A 19,567-nucleotide genomic window follows, 5' to 3' on the forward strand; every position below is an offset into this window, starting at 1 on the left:
ATTTTCTTCATTACACGCTTTTCTTCTGACATTTCCATGGGAAGTAATACATTAATTCCCACTAATAATATACATGCAAAAAAACTTATGTTATTAAAAGCGCATTTCAGGCACTAGCTCCCAGTTTGTGTTACAGGCTGCCAGCTCCCAAGACACAACACATCAGGAACGCAGCACATCACAGCACATGTCAGTCAGCCCTTCCTACCCTTTCCCCCAACTGTGACATTAAATCCAGAAAATTTCTCCTTACCCCCTTCTATTCTTTCAATTAACCTGATCATAGAAATAATCTGCAGTGCAAAGAAATAGAGCGGTGGGCAGCCTCCCTGGGAATTAATTACTCTAAGTCCACTATGCTGAGCCTTTTATAATGACAAAAGCTTGGTTTTCATCAAGCTCTAGACAAAGTTTTCAAAGACCACTCATTTTATATTAGTACTCTTGAAACAAATATAAGTTGGTTTACGAAAATATAATTATTGTTCTAAAACATGTAGTTTTAGTCTATAACACTAAAAATGTAGAAGTTGGAGCTCCAAGAGGTTCCAAGTAGCTGTAGTTAAATCCTAGGTATCTCAGAAAAGAGTGCTCAGAAGCATTCAAAGGACTTCTTGGAGGAGGAGGTTGGATTAGTCTTACCAGCAGATTCAGCCCATTTCCAAAGAACTAAATAGTTTGAATATCATAAAAGTAATAATAACAAAACAAAAATCTAGATATGGATTATCATCCCCATACAAAAACACCATGGCATTAAGGTCAAAGAAAAAATTCTTCTGAGTCCAAGTGATTTACTTAAAATATTTTACAGCTTTGTGTTCGGAAGTTTTCAAAATTAGAAATTCTAAGAACAATTTATTGACTGCAACGAAACAAAAGTTCTAGCACAGTCTACCTTAGAGCTGCAATTTAATTCAAATTTCTCAACTTTCTAGCATCTTAGAGTGTGATAGCACAGGATCAGCATCATCTTATACACAGTACTCAATAGGCAGCTGACATATCGCTTGCAGTGTAGAGAAACAGCTAATATATTTGTAAAAGCAAGGCTTCGGTAGAATTGTAGATAACAAGTTCACAATCTAGCTAAACTATCCCAGGTACTCTTTAAAGAAAGCACTTCAGGATTCACAAACTGAAGATTTTTTTTTTTTTTTAAACAATCAGGCATGTTTTGCCCACCAGAAATACATTATATATTCTGCACCACTACAATTAAAAGTGACACATACTGCAATTAATTTTAAAAACCCACATACTTTAAAGGGTCTTTTAACAAAGACTAGTACACATTGTGATGACCTTATTTAATAGTTGCTAAATTTAGGAGGACATTGACAAATTTAGATTCTTGTATTTCTCGCCTCTACAAACATCTTATCCTTATTACAATGACTATTGCACATTTATGTGGGTTTTTTTAAAGTAACTCTTACACTCATCTTATGGATATGCAATAAGCAAACACCAAGCAAACAAACAGTAAACACTTGCCATGAATATGGAAGTAAACAGCAACTCAACACATGAGACCAAAGTAATCTGAATCAAATCACAGCACAGCCATTACTTAATGAATTCCCCACTTGCAGTATTGTTACCAGATATATCACATGTCAGCTATTTAACAAGGCTTAACACTACAAAATGAACCCAGATAGCAGGTATAATGTTCCTTAAAATGGTTTCTTAAAGAAAGGTAGAATTACTGGGTTTTTCTCTGAAAAGAAAGGGAAGCATTTAGGCATGTATTTTTACCTCACTGACTCTCTAGATATGTTGTAAAAATACATTCACAAATATGCTGATTTTTCATTCTTGTCTTTTGTGGAGATTATAGCTCTGGTACAGGCTTACATTCTGCCACTGCTGTATACTGTATATAGTTATATAACTGTTTATCTCTCCAATTAAAAAAAAAATGTTTGTTCACTTTAATCTTGCAAGAGAAATAACACTCTGGAGACCTGCTATCGTCACACCATTATCAGTGCAAGGAATTATTTTAAAACAACGTAAATTTGCATGGTAATTTTGGGCAGACATAAGAATAAAAGCCACTGTTCTGGGAATATTATTAAATTTCAAAATATATGCTTAAAATACAGGCTGAATATAATGCTTATTGAAACATATACATAAACCCTGGCTTGGGGATTTTAAAACTTTGGTACATGAGCAATTTAGTAGTATGCAGTTTGGGTTTTTTTAAACTGAGCTAATTAAAACAGATGAACAGGCTTCCGTGACCAATTATTCATCTGACTGTCTTACACTTCTAAGAGTATTAACATTTCAGAATGTTTAAGATCTTCTAGCTAAACCAGTCCTTCCATTTTTCCATTCATGCAATTAAACACTACGCTTTGTCAGATTATAGCTCATTCTGACCCTTAAATATGTATCCTCTGAAATAAAAAAAAAAAAAACAAAACAAAAAACAAACATGCAAATCTATACTGAATTGATGGAAAAACTGACTACACTCTGTTCAAAATTGATGCAACAATGATAAGCAAGGAGCAGTTTTTACTTAATTCATCCAGGCTGGGAAATTCCTTGAAAACAGACGTGAAGCACTCCATTGGGTCCTCCATACGGATTGCAGTGTCACCCACCCATTATGACACAAGCGTGTCCCCCGCAGCGCTACAGCGGCGCTGTTAAGGCCCGGGGCACGCTCTGGGCACTGCCAGGCTGCCCATGGCACAGCAGAGCCAGGAGCCAGTGTCCCCCCCACCCCAGAGCCAGCCCCAACCCCTCGGACAGCTCCCGAGCAGCATCTCCGCAGGACATCCCCTCAGCACAGGCTGCAGCTCTCATTACAGCACTGGCCCCCATTTCTGGGAGTTCGGCATCTTTCACAGACTTAAAGAGCAAGACAAGACTAAGAGCTCATCCCTTCTAGTTATTTCTAGCGATTGTCCAAACAAAATTCAAAGGTTGTTTTTCAGCCTTTGTTTCTTCAGGGAAATAAGACTGCACTAAGACAGTGCGTCTGTGTGTGTATATCCCCTGTTGTCCACAAAACATTTAGCAAGTAAATCAGGGTAACAACTCAAAGCAACTTTCAATTTTCAGGAAAACTGGTAAGAGGGAAAGAGAAATTCTCTAGTTGCCCCCACTGAATGAAAAACTGCAGAAAAAGCACGCACGACCTTAGTAGCTGTAAAATGCACAAAAAAGCACATTCAGAAATAACCACACTGGGAAAAGCAGCTTCACGGGGAGTTCACATGAGATACTGAAGACTCCAGTTGCAAGATTATTTCACTAATTACCCTGCTGACAAATTTAATTTTGAAATATACACTATGTATCTTTTAAGGTACAAAGGTCACAGTAAGAAATTACTGAGCTCTCTTTCTGGACACAAAATTTAGCTTAGCAGAAATGTTTCAATGGCTTTTTTCTTTCTCTAACATAATTAATAGATTACAGTTTCAGCTCTAAAAATCAGAGGGAATGCAACTAGGATCACAGATAAACAATGCCTAAAATAAACAATATATAAATTTTATCAAAGCTTTTTTTTAAAAAAAAAGCATTTACAGCACATGTACTGTTAAATCATTAATTGCAACATCAGAATTAGGGTAGCTAGGCTTCAGCAAGGCAGTCAGGAAGACTACAAGTATCCCTAACAATCAGAAACTAACAGTTACTGCACAAAAGGCTATAAAATGCCTTTTCCTCTTATCTCACTAGATGATACCTTATTTTCCTTTATTTCTGCGCAAATTCCGGTTTCCTTCTCAGGTTCATCAGGATTTTCAAGATGACCAGAAGCTACCACAGCTGCCTGACAGTCTCATTGCTGCACAAAGCAGTTGTCCAAGAAAATACCTTGCATAACTGGAAGACCGTTAGGTGAAATAGTATTTTATGAGATTAAAGAAGATAATCTCATGTGATTGTCAAGATGAACCTCTAAAGAAAAGAAAGGGAGATGAAAAAAGAACAAGTGTATTTGTACACACCCTGTGGCTGTACAGAAGAGCGGTTAAAGAGCAGGAAAACTCTGTCCTTGTAACATTTGTGGTGGTAAAGGATTGGGAAGAAGAGGAATGAGAAGGGAAAAAGACATTAAACTGCTTTTTAAAAGCCTACTAGAAAGTTTTTATGAATTCACATCCATTTTGAATAAAGCCTCCCTAAAAATGCACAAAAGAATGCAGGAACAGGTTGATGAATCACCCTGTAATCCTCCCCTAATCTGTAACAAAACCAGATCAGCATCAGTCACACCCCTCACAGAATCCGGGATTCAGCAGGGACACCAATTTCATTTTTAGGCCCTAGGTTAGTAAGCTAACTCCCCCAACCGCAGAGCCTCCAGTTCGGCCATTCTCCATCACTATCTTCATGCTGAGAGACTCCCTCCCAACACAGATCACACTCCCCAGAAACACTTGTTACCAATTGAGTTGTTCAGCAACATCACAAGAAAAGGAAGAAAAATATGGATAGCTATTAGTGTGGCAAAAGTCAATAAACATTCACAGTCCCATTTATTCACAACAGTTGCTTTTGAATACACAGACTCCATCTGAAATGTCACATATCACACACAAGAGCCCCAAACCAAAGCTATTTAAAGGAAAAGTTGTCTTTGAAGCCCACATGTGAGTGAGCACTAGCCTGTTCTCCCCCTACCTCAAACCACCTGAGACATAACTAAATAAATATACACGTACCTTAATAAATGAAGCTCTGTATTTAATGCTTTGATGATACTTAGAGGAAGAATTGCTGTTTCTAACAGCTTTGTAGCTTCAGTGGTTAAAAACTTTTAATTCTAGCTTCATCTAAGTAAACAAATACACAACTCGGATCACACACATTTTAAGCATTAACTATTTCTCATGGTCCAGGATGTCATAATTATCTCCAGAAGCAGTGAGCATAGACGCTTTTCTCCTCTCATACAACAAGCCTTCTATACTAGCAGCCCAGGTGTCAGTGCAGTGTATTTCAGGGTACGGGATTTGGCAGAGTGCTCAAGGTGGAGAGGGAACAGGAATTCAAGTGCTCAAGCCGCAAAAAAAATAATCTCACAAAATATCTATAATTTATTCCAGAGTTAAGAAGAGATTTCACTTCATTTCCCTCTCCCAACCATATATTTGCTACAAGTTTTTCTGTTATACTTTGAAAAGAAGGCTTAATCCTCTTCCACATACAAGGATTCGGAGAGCTGTCTATAGCCTACAGGAAAACCCACAGTGCCTTTGTAGGAGTATCTATCACATGGGAATCTATCCAGTTGGCTTAATTTAACATAAGACTATAAAATTAAGGCATAAAATTGACCTGGGTCCAAATGCACTCTACTGCAAGCACTTGCAGCTCTGACACCCAGTCCTCCAGCTGCCAGTGTACGTACCAAAGGCACCATGCCTTTTCTTAAGATAAGGTGTCTGCAAAAGCTAAGGTCTCCCACATATGTCCCAAGTGGCCTCAGGCTTGACTTAGTTCGGTGACTCCCTTGTATATAAACACAGCTGGGACCCAGAAATAAACTGTTCATTCATTCCTCAGATAGCTGAAGCCAAGAGACATTTGCAGAGCGCACCTACTACACTGTGAAAGAGCTGGGTGATGGCACCTACCTTCCCTCTTACATGACACCTAGAAGAGGTATTGCCCATCTCCCCTCCCACGATGGCAACACTTAGACCAAAGGATTTACATGAACAGGGAAGATTCATTCCAAATTCCCATCCTCTCCCACAATAGTTTGGAGGCTTTGGTAAAGGCTCCAATGACTACTACACTTGCAGCTAAGGGAAGGGTGAGGAGCACACGTCCTGTGACCTCATGTCTCCAAGACAGGAGATTCTCCCATTCTCAGATAAGTGAATCCCAAGAGGAAACACTGAAGCCTGCTGGATAGGACAGCAGAGTGGTTAGCCACAGGTCTCACCTCCCTCCCAGGCAGTTCATGTGTGTGAATATGAAGTGACCAGCTGCAGGATGGAGCCTTCCCATCAGCACACTGCCCTTTGGGGTCCTCACTCATGCAGCTCACCACCCATACGCTGACAGCACCCCTAATGGGTTAAGGGTTGCACTGTCTGCCTCTGTAGGAACTGGCCCTAGATGCCCAAGTTTACCACCCATTGCCTGATGTGGGTGTGAAACCAGCCTAAGCAGACAGCCCTTCAGGTCTGAAGTGGAGATGCCAAAGTGAGTTTTCTGTTTAAAGACCAAGTGATCACTGCTACTTGACACTGATGGGGCTCAGAAGCTCTCAACAGCCTAGAAGAATTTATAGCTCAAACTTGCTTTAGATGACTTCAGTCCAGTTCAAGAGGCTGCCACACATCCAAGGGTCATTAGATTATCAGCAGAAGCTTTCCGCTCACTTTTTTTAGAGGGAAGTTACAGAAAAATCCCCACTTGCTTCCTGGAACAGTGCTCGAAAAGCTTCAAATTAACAAGGCCCATACAATAGAAAAAACTCCCAAATGTTACATGATGTACTCCCTCCTCACATCTGTCTGTGCTAGATGATCCTGGAAATCACATGTTTTGGTTAGGTTGAACTGCCACAATGACTTTTTAAATTCATTAAGGTCAATGAAAGACATTACACAAGTTATTACAACCTGTGCAAGAAAAAAGTCAGAAGGCTCGAAGGCAGTGAGGACTGATGCTACATCCCCAGAATTATGTGCAAAACACATCACATAAAGGAGAACATAACCTCAAGGGACAGGATCACAGATAGGCTATAAGCAACCACTCTAGGTCATTCTTACCAATTCATTTTACCCTATATCTTGTGGAAGTGTCTGTGTATTTTCTCTACTTCTGTTAATTTTATATTTGCATAGTGCACAAACATTCAGTACATGCAAAACCACCAGTGTTAGTCATGATCACAGTTTGCCAAAGGACAAGATACTCTCATCTTCTATTAGTAATTGACAGCAGTAAGTCTTATTGTAATTGAGACAAAAGCAAGCCCATTTTATTAGTGCGATATTTGCTTTATTATCTACAACAATTCCTAAAACACACCCTGATATGAAAGAAACAAGTTCAAATGCACATAACAATTGCAATTTTCCTTAATGAATCAGTAAAGCCTAGAACAAAACAAACCTATTTGGAATCCATTTTAATAGATCTAGATACTGTCAAATGTTTCAGAGCACTGTGTGGGCCTGCAGCGATGAGACAGTCACTGGAAATTTTGTGATTTCCCCCCACCCTTCTCCACTGTTCCATTTTAACAGACAGAATTGATTCTGCTCAGTCAACCACCACCCAGCTGTATTAGCTCCAGCAATTACAATGCATCACCTTAAATGTTGCTCTAACTGAAAAATCCAGACAGCATCAGGAAAAGCAATGTTAAAAAGCTGCTTATTGTACAAAAATCTGGAATAAGCACCATAATTTTAATTCTTCAAGCACACACCGGTTAGAAAGGAACATCCATTTCAGAAGCAGACATAGGCAATTCCTGTCTTACACTGATTTTAAAATATATTGAGAATTGAGTATTTATATTAGGTGACCAACTGTCATTTGTCCCTTTTAATAAAATCTTATCATATAGAATACAAATGATGTTTGATTATTTAGCTAAAGAAAAAGCCTTCCTCCATCTGTTTAGTCTTACTGGGTTTTAGACAGTTTTAAGCACTTGAAACACCAACAATGGCATTTGGACAAGCCCTGTTGATATAGGAATACACATAGCAACATTACTGTGCTCAGTACAGAACCACAGTTTATTAAGGCCCATACTTTGCTAAAAAGTTAATGGAAAAGGTAAAATAGTTTCCCAAAAGCACAACTATAGCTAGAAAAAAACCAGTCAGCCATCATCCATACAGATTTACATTTAAATTATCTGGGATAAGATAAAACAAAACCCTTTTAAGTTGTTTTCAGGAAAGCTTGACTACAGCAGGACTTTCAGAATTCAAGAAAGGTGAATTGGTAGCTTTAGTAACCAACTACAGTACAGCTTTCCCCAAAAAATCATTGCAAAAACAGGACTAGTGTGTAACAAACATGCCCATTTCATTTTGGGTTTTAATTTACTTAGAAAAAAATAGGAATCAAAGACATTTTAAGTTTACCTACCTAACCAAAAATTACATTAAAATTCAAACTAGCTTTGGTAAAATGCTGCCAAGATTCATAGTAGGATCAAATTCTACTAAAAGCGCATTTAGTTCCCCTTTAAGAAGTCAGGAATGAAGATCAGATTGAATTCACAAAAAAATAGCCAAATAAGAAAAAACCCACATATGTTATTTGAGTCTGCATTCTCCTATCTATTTTCCTCAGAGTTCATAAATAAGTGCTTTGTATCCCTCTGTAGCAAACAACTGAAGAACAGATGGTATTTGGTCTTAAGTTACACCTTCCTTGATAATTTAAACAAGATGTATATTCCCATAATATGGCACTTCATTTTACCCATTACTCCCACTGCATATTTAAACACCATATTATACAGCCATTATACTGCATTAACATGATATAGCAAAATTTTCTAGTACATCACTTATGAAAATCTGATTGTGTACACTGTGACACCCAATATGAATTAAAATGTATGTGCACTTATATGGAAGATTCTTCAGGAGAGAAGTCCCATCAGCTCCAGAAATTCATTTACTTGGAGTAACATTGTAGCCACAGTGGCATTATACAAGCTATGACATGTTTAGCACGGGTAATAAATTTTTTTAAGAAGCATTGGGATGAATGACAGTGAACTGAAAATTTAGGCATGAAAGATCATTCAAGTCTGATACGGAGCATCTTCCAAAAATAAAATTCATCTGAGTACAATTATATGAGTTTACTTATTTTTTTTTCTTTCTGGCATTGAGTAGAACAGGTATCAACACACACCACTAACTGTACATATTTGGAGTAAGCCAAGACACTGCTAACAAACATAGGCCATTCTAGAGAGTTTTTGGTACACATTTATTGCCAGCTGATTTAGAACTCTGTCTTACGTTCATCAATCCCTACAGACAACTGGCTGGCAACTTAGATGCTTCCTAGGGCTCAGAGGTGTTTAATGACATGTGACATCCTGTGCCCACAATACAGGTGATCACAGGAGAACAGGCAGGACTTGTGATCGCCTCCTTGTGTCAAATTCTCAGTGTTTTTTTTACAGAGGCACAATCATCTGCAAGAAGAAAGTCAGAAGAACAGTTCAGAAGCTATGCAGCCCCCAAGCTAATTCGGAATGGACAAAAAACCCAAGCAGCAAGTTGTTCTGGATAAACACCATGCCAAAAGGAGGTATGCCTACTTCTTTGGAGGACAATGAATTTTTACTCAGGGATATGGGAAGTTGCTTATGATCTGAAAATTAGTCCATTCCAGAGCAAGGAACCAATTCAACACAAACTGGATCTATTTTGTTGTTTGTATGGAAATTGGATTTAGAAAGATCTACAAGTACTCTTAAGGAAGAAGAGAGAAGTATAGAGAGTGATGGTGCATGCCTTCCTTTTTACGTACCAAACAGTTTATGCTCTTCAACTGCTTAAAGCCTTTTTCTTATTTGCTCCGCAGAAGGGAAATGGAGGCAAGAGGAGCCAAGACTCTCCTCTTTCTAAATATAAAGAAAAATCATCACACCAGATCCAGCATCGATTTGGACGTTTCTATCACCTTGCAGTTTTAACAATTGGTCCAGATCCTACTGCAGAAGAGGCTGCAGCCATTAATTGTTGCAGAGAATGGAATTGTACCGCTCCGGACAAAAAGGCAGGCTTCTCATTTCAGAGCGGGCAGTAGCAAAGTAGTAAGTTGGTACCCCCCTTTCAGAGCTACATAGGAATAGCAAGGTATTGGATGAAGGTTATTTCTAGCTGACTTCTCAGCTCCACAGAAAAAAAACAGCTTCCCCTTCCTTGCCCAGCTAGGTTTCTGGCACACCAAAATCACTGGGACAGCACTGATGTTTTCCAGTAGGCCAGTATCACTTCAGGGAAATAATGTATTTCCAGATGTAACTGCAATTTCACATATACAAACATAAACAAGACAAAAACCAGTCCTGCTTCTGCATCACCATTTCAGATGGTCTCCAAATGTCATCTGCATAAACCCCTCCTTATTTCAGAGCAATGAAGACGTCTCTTCCAAGGAGTGCCAAGTGTGACATGTCTCACATGACATGCCTTTGGCTGCCCTCTGCTTATGCCTACAGGCTGTGCAGGTATCATGCATCAGCACTTACCTTATATTTATGTTTTTTGGCCAGTCAGACCTACCACAGAGCCTACTGAACATGCAGGTGAGTATCCTGCTGCCAGAAATCACCAGCTACGTCATGACGAATCTAAGAACCAAACTTCCCACGATGAAATAGTTGTGGCACTCAACACACCCCCAAGCACAGACCTATCACTCCAGTGGGGCTCCTGAAGCACAGGAGATTCATCACTACCCCTCTCCTCGACAATCCCTTCATATCGGATTCTTACAGTAGGGCCTCTACCCTCTATCTACCCACCAAAGAATCACTTTCCAACCTCTGCAGCACCTCTAACCTCCCAGAACATGCAAAACCCCTGGTAACTCCAGTAACCAACAGCTGTATTGTTATTGCCACCTTTTTTTTAGCACATCCTTACCCGTGCCACTTGAACTTCTTCAGTCCTGTTACACCCTAACCACAAAATGAGGCAGCAGACCATAAACGTAAGCATGTTATACACACAAGTCAGACTGCATATCAAGTGCAAACATTACTAAGATGACAGCTTGCAACATCAACTTTTTTCCGTGTCAGCTGTGGACAAGATATGACCAATGGGACCAGAAATATCCTTTACACCAAGTTCTGATTTTATTTTAAATCATTTCCTCTTACAACAACTGGACCCCACACATCTAGCATGAAACGTTTAACCAGGATTTAAAAAGCACACAACCAACCTTTAGGCAAAATGTACTCAAAGCAAAAGAAAGGATTCTTGTTTGGTTCAAAAGTAGAATCTGAAGTCTGATCCAGCTCTATTTCATCTACTGAATTTGAGAAACAGACTATTAATAGTTCATCACCATATCCCTATGCTGCTTCTCCATGCCAGGTCAACAGCTATACTAACAAACACCCTCGATACAGGCACATGTTTTCATATTGACACTGTAAAGCAGAGCTAAACCAATTGTTTAAATTTAAACAGAAGACACTATCGCAAGAATTAACTTGAAACAGACAAAATTAGTCTCAGAGTTAATTTAATATGAGCACACAGTAATATCAGATTCAAGCTTTTAGATACAGTGTCTATCCTTTCTTCTCCCAAACAGATTTTCTAAATTATTCTGTTCACTTACGCTACAAAGTTTACCTGGCCAATAAATTAACAGCATTGATAGTAACCAGCTACTATTTCAACATCACATGAATGCTGCCAGCCAACAAGGACACTAACAAAAGCCAAGCTACCACACCAGTGAAAATCCTGAAGATGTTATCTTTTTCAGAAAAAAATCCCCTGGGTTCTTATACAGGAGCATAAGACACCTTCCTCCTTGCACATAATTTAACTCCACATCATTTTGCCGGAAGTGACTTGCCAGCTAAAGCAAAGTGAACTTGCTTTAACATTGCCCATTTTACAGGCTCCCTCTCTTAACCATGCAAATGTGTCTGCTTACACAAAAACATCTGAGTCATGCACCTTTGGTACCACTTTAAACAACTATCACAGATCTAAGTGGAAATAAAATGGAAAACTCAACTTAAAAAATTAAGAAAGTAGTTTTAGGCCTTCTCTCACACATCTCATCCTCCCTTCTTCCACTCAAACTATAGTTTGTTTTGAGGAAAGATAATAAGTCTTAGAAACAAAAATTAGCAAGTTCATATTGGTCTAGCATTAACAATTTTAAATGCCCATTTTATTCACCTTGCATTAAAACAATGTCTAATCTCATCTTGTACTTCTAGAATATTCATGCCATATTAAAATCAGACGGCTATCAGCCAATCTGCATGAACTTCTTGTTTAAGGAATAAAAACTGAGATCAAGAAAATACATTATCTGTTCCTATATTAACACTGCATATGAATCAAATGAAAAATGTTCAGAAATGCATCACATTTATAACTTCATTTTCAGTTAAGATCTCTGCCCTCCAAAAATTTGGAACTCCTGAATATCTGAGTGACTTGAGACATACAATGTACTTCCACTTTTTCCTTCGGTTCAGGCAGTTTGAAAATACTGGCAATAAAAATGAAAAAGTACTATAAAACTATGAAGTAAAACACTTTATTTTTTTTTTTTTCCTTCAGAACTGTACTATCAGAAGCTTGGCAGAAAAGCTGCAGGCGCAGGGGACAAGAAATTGCCACCTTAGAGGAGTATGTCTATTTGTGGTTGTTTTACCGTTACAGAAACCTTTGGTTTGGTGGCCATTTGGAAAATGACATCAGAGCTATTCTAATACCCTTGATTTCTAATTTCAGCTATATGGACAGGGAAAGAGAATTGTCCTCTGCCCATCCTTCACTCTTACATCACTCCTTAAATACCTCTAACATCCGACACCTGAACCACGCTCTGTCACTGAGCATCAAGGGCTCCCACATTCTTACATGGAGCACCTGAAGGCCAAGTATCCTGAAGAAACCAGCATCCATTTAAGCACTGGTACACAGAATGGAGAACAAGTCCTGGGCAACCAGTGGAAAAAGTCTGGCTTCCCTGCCGTGTTCATCAACCCGCCTTTCTCACCTTCCCACCACGGGTACAGGAACAGCAGGATGAGACAGCCCATCCTTTCCATGTTTTCAACAAGAAACTAAAATTGAATAGAATCAAACAGAAGCTCAGTCACAATTCAAGCAAGAACCATAAAGTACAACAAGGTCTTTGCACTTGAGACAGTACCAAGCTTGACTCTTCTGCAGTTTCCCTACATGTTCCCAAAGGGAAATAGGCAGCAGATTTTGAAGCCGTTCATCTAACTAAAGACTATGGAGCTTGCCAGGAGTAACTGGCAAAAGCCTATATTCCTTATTCATGGCTAACATTTTACTTAGGAGTACAACACTGAAATACTGTTAGGCCAAAGCTTCATCACACAGCAATTGTATGCCACCAATTAAAATTAATTATAGCTGTTGAAAACCTTAGAACACAAACCTTTCCAAACCGCAAGGGCATGATAATCCTGCTCCAATACTTCAATTTCAGCCAGGAACAAACTCATTTTCTAGCAAGAATTTGACTACAGCTTTCATGTCTTTAGGCAGGCCTAAACCCCAGATCTAGTTCAGTTAGCATTTGGATCCTACTTTAATCCAAGCCATAATTTTGGTTCTGAACCCTAAAGCCATCTTTTCAGGGAAATAAAACCACGGAACAAGAACTGCTCGCAAGGTCTGTGTACAGATGGACAAAAAAAAAAAAAAAAAAAAAAGACAGACACACAGACAACAGTACAACCGGACTGAAAAAAATGCTAAGCAAGGACAAATGATTAATGCCTGCATGGAACCTCAATACTGTTAGTTTTTAACTCTCCAGCTCCAAAAGCAACAAGAACAAGTGCATCTCCAGAAGAAAGACAAAGAATGATTTCTTGCAATTTTTCCACAAAAAGGCTCTGAGATGGATTTTAATGGTGTGAATGCAGAGGAAGTAATTTTGTCTTCAACAGTATGGTGATGATAGCTTCCACTCAGTCTTCTGCTATGTGTATCTGAACTTGAAGTTTCTACACAGAAAGAGACAAATGGAAGCATAGCTAACTGGCACAGTTTACATCAAACTTTTCAAAATGCCATGAAGTGATTACTTAACAGCACCCTCTGAATGTCTTCCCAATAAAACTCCCTAGCTGAATTAAGAGAGTACACTAAAACAATAAGCCCAAAGCACACAGATATTCACACCTGATCACTTTCTTCATGCAAACTCATCCTAGAAGTACAGTCTTTAATCACCATGACTTTTGTCATTCAGTTAGACTTTCCCAATCCAGACCAAAGTACTGGCTTTCAGAAGTCACATACCACCTCACATTACCTCCAAACCTGCACAACAGACAGACAGCAGTGTTTAAAAAACAGAGGCTCTTGCCTACTTCTATGGATTCACACCAACTTCTCTAAAGCAGTCAAGTATCAGAGTTTTCTTTCTACAATTAGAGGTCTAAAACAATTTCTGTATCAAATTGAAAATATCTAGTCATTAGATCTGCTTTAAGCTGAAGCACATGCAAACTAGTGGGAATTTGGGAATTACATGTAATTTCTTCACATGCATTCAGGTCAAGAATTCCTAAACAAGCGTAACTAGGAATAAGAAAACCAATCACCCAGTAAGCTTCATAATGCAATTTTCCCTTCCCAATCTCTATAACTGACCCAAACACTAGCATTTCAATACACTGCGTTCTCCAATACATTTGGCAGTCTTCTATAGTTAAAGCTATTCTGGTACAGAAAATATGTTGAAAATACATCTATTTCAGTTCCCCTCCTAGAGAGTACCGAGAAAAATTGGCAACAAGATAAATTCATAATCTGTGCGATCGCTCTGCAGCGAGAGCGCAGGCCTGCACTGGTCAGACCGACAGCTGACCATCAGCCTCTTCCTAGGGACAAACCTGCTCTCTGACAGCATCTTGGTTACCATCCTAAGTGGATTTCAGGCTTCCTAAGTAAAAGCCTTATGTGCTCGGGATTCAGTTTCAAGCAGAATCCAGACAAAGGCCGGGCCTGCCCACAAGGCTCTCCTCCCAGCAGCACTCGCCTCGCTCAACTCCCCTTTAATTCCCTTTAGCAATCCCACAGCCTCTCTCCTTTTCCTCGAGCCCTCCAGGATCCCCTCCAGACTTGGGGAGGCGGGTGGGGAGACAGTGGGCAAACCCCTTACCCCCAGCCCATCACATCCTTGGCTCTATGGCCATCCCTTGCCTGGCTCCTGTGGCTCTACTTTTTGCATCCCTGTCTAATACAAGCTAGAGGAACATTCTACTATGAAGACCAAGAAGTGCTCCCCATACTTCTTAAGGAAGTAGTGCTGCAGTGAACTATGATTATATTGTGTAATGAAATCATAAGGGAATAAAGCTATGGCTGTACATTCAACCCCACCTATCCCAGGAAGCCAGGAGTGATTTACAAACAGACTGGACCAACATTAAAAAATAAAACACCAGGAGCTCAGGCTTATTATATCACATTATTTACATGCTATCGTCAAATATTCTCATAGGCCATAAAGGTCCGTCAGCCAGGGGGAGTTTAGGGGCTCCAAATTATAACTAGGAGTGAAATCTTCTAGTTCCCAGCAAAATTCCAGAGTAGCTAAGGCTAGGTAATAGCTCAATTAAAAAATAAAAATCCACCTTAGGTCTTTCTCTTAGATAGGTCTCATTCAAATGGATGCTAACAGAAACGCGGTAAGTAACAGATGCTAAAAGGTTCACAAATACAAAAATTAAGCATATACTGCTATCATTTTTACAGAAGTTAGAATATAAAAATCACTCAGGGTAACAGCTATGTCCCAAACTAGCAAAAGACAGTATCTAAACCTTCACTCTCTTTAGATTTTACCGTATGACTTCACTCTTAAGATCTAGAACTCAAATCAGATCTTTTATTTTAAATCTGCCTTTTAAAAGGTATTTGGATAGACAGGTCTTTGACCTAACTGAAGCACTAGTTCATGATGCCTACAAAAAAGAAAAGCACTGGGGTACTTTCAGAGGTTTGATTCACAAGAATTTGACAACAATCACAATTTCAGAGGAGGGGAAAGGGCAAGTAAGGGGGCAGCAGACAGTCAATCTTTATAAAAGCATAATGCATTATATCTGTAGCAAAAGGAAAGTTCGGTCCTGCAAACACACTCTAATTCCATTTATGTTCGATGTCTTTTTAATATAGACCGGCTGCTCTGCTCCCGCTAAATCAAGCTGCTGCTTTCTGAACCATCAGCCTGAAGCTGCTTGGGGGTAAGGGAGAAGAGCAGAGCCCCATTTAGCTCTTTTTGGCAAGCTTTGCACCTTTGGGGAGAGCAACGCATGACCTTTTCTTTGCAATATGACAGGTTCTGTGTTAACATCGCTAGTGTCGGCAGTCAGATCCCAGGGCCAAGAGGGTTAAGCCTGGGAGGAGTATATATAAGGTGGTAGATTCAGAGCCAATGAGAATATTGCGCTATAGTTAGACACTGGATACTAAGCAATGGTGACTATAAAGGCTGCTCAAAGCTGAGCTTCTGTAGATGACACCAGCGTGTTGCCCTTAGCTCCTAGGCTTACAAAGCAGAAAAAAAAAACACAGGAGGATCAGCTCGGCTTACCTGAAGTTCACACCACGCCACTTCCACCCACGTCTCTGTGTCCAGCCCCTTATAGACCGTTTTGAAGGATCCCCTCCCAAGTTCAATATCAAACTTTAGGAACCTGCCATCCAGCGAGGTGGCAACGGCTTTCATATCAGCCTCCTCCTCAGGCTCCTCTTTCTTAGCCTTGGTCTGATCTTTGGAAACATCCGACAGCTCTTTCCTGTCCACATCTTTGCCAGCTTCCTTCTGCTCTTCAGCCCCTACGACAGTGCCAGGGGCAGGCGCTGCCTTCAGCTCCCCCGAAGGCTCAGCCTCCAGGCACACCTTCTCCACCCCCCCGTGCCCTGCCTTCGCCCTCTCCGCAATTATCCTCCTGGTTTTAGGGAGCAGGATGATTTTCCGCTGATGGTCTGACTCGGGAAGGTCGAAAGCCGGTTCCTCCTGGTCCGAGTCCACCACGCTCCTCCGCAGGAACCGCTGATGGACCATTTTGGGATCCCTGGTGCAGGGGGCGCGGAGCGGCAGCGCGGGGGCTCCCGGCGCTGCAGCAGCGGCCGCGGCCGCCCCGCTCCTCCAGCCACCGACGGCCCCATCAATATTCATCCCCGTCTCCGCAGCCGGGGGAGCGCCGGGCTCGGCAGCCGCTGGAAACCCGCCACGGCCGGCGCCTCCTCCTCTGCCTCCCCGCCGAGGTGCCGATCTGGCATCGCCCCCAGTTTCCATTAGGTCTGATGTTTCAGCGCCTGCCGTCGCCGCCGCCCCCGGGCCGGGCAAGTCACCGTGGTCCATGCCCGCGTCGAGCCGCCCCACCGCCACCTGCGAGGGGCAAAGGCAGAGCGCAGCGCCCTGACGCACCGGCGGCCGCTCGGGCTCCCGGGCCCGGCCGCCGCTTCCCCTCCCCCCGCCCCCGCCCCCGGCCGCGGGCACCCCCGGCCCCGGGGCTCTGCGAAACGCGAGGGCTGCGGCAAGCCGGGCCGAGCCGCAGCCGCCCTGCCCGCCCCCCCCCCGTTCCTTCCTCCCCGCCTGGAAAGCCGCGCGAGGCCAGCGGCCGCGGGGGCCGGGAGTGCCCGCGCTCGGCTGCGCGGCGGGCGCCGCCTCACCTGCGGCGGGGGCGGGCAGGGCCGCGCAACAAAGCCCCGGCAGAGCCGCCTCACTTACGTGCGGAGCCGGGGGCTGCCGTCCTCAGCGCCATGGACGGGGATGAGAAGGGCGGCGGGGAGAAGGGGCGGGCACCGCCGTGCGTGCGCCTGCCTGGCTGTGCGCGCCGCGGAGAGGGTGCCGAGCGCGGCGACGGGCGGCAGCGGGGCTCCGCGGCCCGCCCCTGCGCGCTGCAGCGCGCCCCTCCCCGCGGCTCCGGGCGCGGGGGGCGCCCCCGGCCGCGCCGAGCCCTGCGGCAGCCTGCGCCGCGCTCCCACGGGCGACAGCCGCCCCACGCCTCGGCCCCGCTCCACCCCGCCCCCCACACACACACCCACCCCCCCCCCGCCGCCGCGGCGCTTTTGTCAATGGGGAGCGCTCCCCGGCGAGCGCCCCATTTAAGGTACCGGCACTCGGCGGCCGCCAATGAGGCTGAGGAGGGCGGCCCCCCCCCCCCCCTCCCGCCGCGGAGACAATGGGAGGGTCCCCCGGCCCCGCCGCCGCCTCTCCCGGGGGCGCGGGTGGGGGCCGGGGGCGGCGGGAGCGTCCTCGCCCCAGTGCCCGCGCCTGGCCCCGGCCCCCCCCCCCCCCGGGGAGCGCCGGGGTGCGGAGCGGGGGGGCCCGGTCACAGCCCGCGGCTCCGGCTGCCCTCCCGGTTGACGCACGGCGAGGAGGTGCCTGCGCGAGGCAGCCGGTTCTTCTTGGGTGTAATGAAGAGGAAGGTTACTGAGAAGAAACCAGATCTTCTTCCTACTCGTCGTTTTTCAGAATCCTTCAAACGTAACACACAAACGGGGAATAACTCACCCATAACACTTGATTATATAACACAGTGCCCCGTGGTCAAACGCCCTGTCTGCCACATGTATCAGGGTTTTCCTGTGTTTGAGGTTTTTTTCTCCATTCCTAGCAGTTCATGAATCCTTCAAGGAATACTGACCTCACGGTTCCTCATGACTGACGCTTGGCATTAGACTAGACTGAGGGAAACTTGGATCTGAAGACCAAGCTGTGCTTCCCCCCAGATTAGGTTGGAGATTCAGGACACTTGCTTTGCTAAAGGCTGTGCCCATCGGCAGCTGTGACATTTCTGCTCTGTAAATTCATGAAAGGACTCTGGTCTCCACTATTTTCAAGTTCTCTTTCTTAAGTACGAGCTTGATACAAACACACCATGCATTTTGGTAATTAAAATTTAAATAAATTAAAAAAAAAAAAAAAAAAAAAGAGGAGGTTTACCAAGTAATTATTCCCCGAGATTTCTGAAAGAAAGGAAGTTGACTGCCAGGCAACCATAATTAGTTTTTCTTTTAATTAATTCATTTTTAGTTAAGGATGATTTAAAAAAAAAAAAAAAAAAAACAAAAAAAACCCAAAAAACTTTTAAAATAAGAAAACTGGTGGTTATTTAAAATAGAAGCTCTGGTGTTTTAATTTTAAAAAACATGATTCAGGACTAATAATTCAGCATTATGGATACATTTGATCTTTCAGTGGCTTGGTTTTTGAAGTGTTAAAATATACGCGATATTTCTAGGACTTGCAATTGTGGCAAAAAAGAGTGGTTTACATGATGTATAGAAATACAGAATTACCTCCTGTTAGTTCTGTGTGCCAGGCTTTTCTTACACCACAAACAGAGGTTTAATAAACAGAAAGCAGTATGAAGTTACCAAGAGAAATGCAGAGAAGGTTGAGAGCTCTGGCACCTTCTCCTAGTTTTTACATAACCTTGACCTAGAACTCGATTCCCAGATAGAGAAATTCCCATCACCATGGAGAAAAAAGGGTAAGATTCAGGCTAACGAGATGACCAAATGTAGCAGGCAACATTTCACTCAGCAGGTGGACAGGAGAAAATGGAGAATATTCTACAGTCGACCAAATACCAAAACCTGAAACCCACAGTTGAGAAAAATACAGAAGGGGGGGGGGGGGGGGGAGGAAGGAGACTTGATTCCCCCGTTTGCCTTTGACTGCCAGGCCCTCTTGGAGGAAGGCAAGCATGTACACATTTGCAGGTGAGGACAGCATCGAACTGTCCCCAGGAGGCCACACGGGCACTGCTGAGCTGCACTGGTCGGTCCTGACCGGCCCGCAGCGCTGGGCA

General features: G+C 42.7%; 1 protein-coding gene across 13 annotated transcripts in view; it reads right to left on the reverse strand.

Annotated features, from left to right (window-relative positions):
* Window positions 1-17,691, reverse strand: part of WNK2 (WNK lysine deficient protein kinase 2) — a 115,453-nt gene extending 97,762 nt beyond the window's left edge. For all 13 annotated transcript variants that reach the window (XM_042806967.1, XM_042806969.1, XM_042806966.1 and 10 more), the window contains exons 1-2: window positions 17,479-17,691; window positions 16,336-17,136 (exon numbers count right to left, since the gene is read on the reverse strand). In XM_042806967.1, the coding sequence (XP_042662901.1) occupies window positions 16,336-17,109 (774 nt within the window). In that variant the 5' untranslated portion in view covers window positions 17,110-17,136; window positions 17,479-17,691. The remainder of the gene's footprint in view (window positions 1-16,335; window positions 17,137-17,478) is intronic.
* Between the last annotated feature and the right edge of the window lie 1,876 nt (window positions 17,692-19,567).

Source organism: Tyto alba, unplaced genomic scaffold, assembly GCF_018691265.1.
Source record: "Tyto alba isolate M040663 unplaced genomic scaffold, T.alba_DEE_v4.0 Super-Scaffold_49, whole genome shotgun sequence".
NCBI lineage: Eukaryota > Metazoa > Chordata > Aves > Strigiformes > Tytonidae > Tyto > Tyto alba.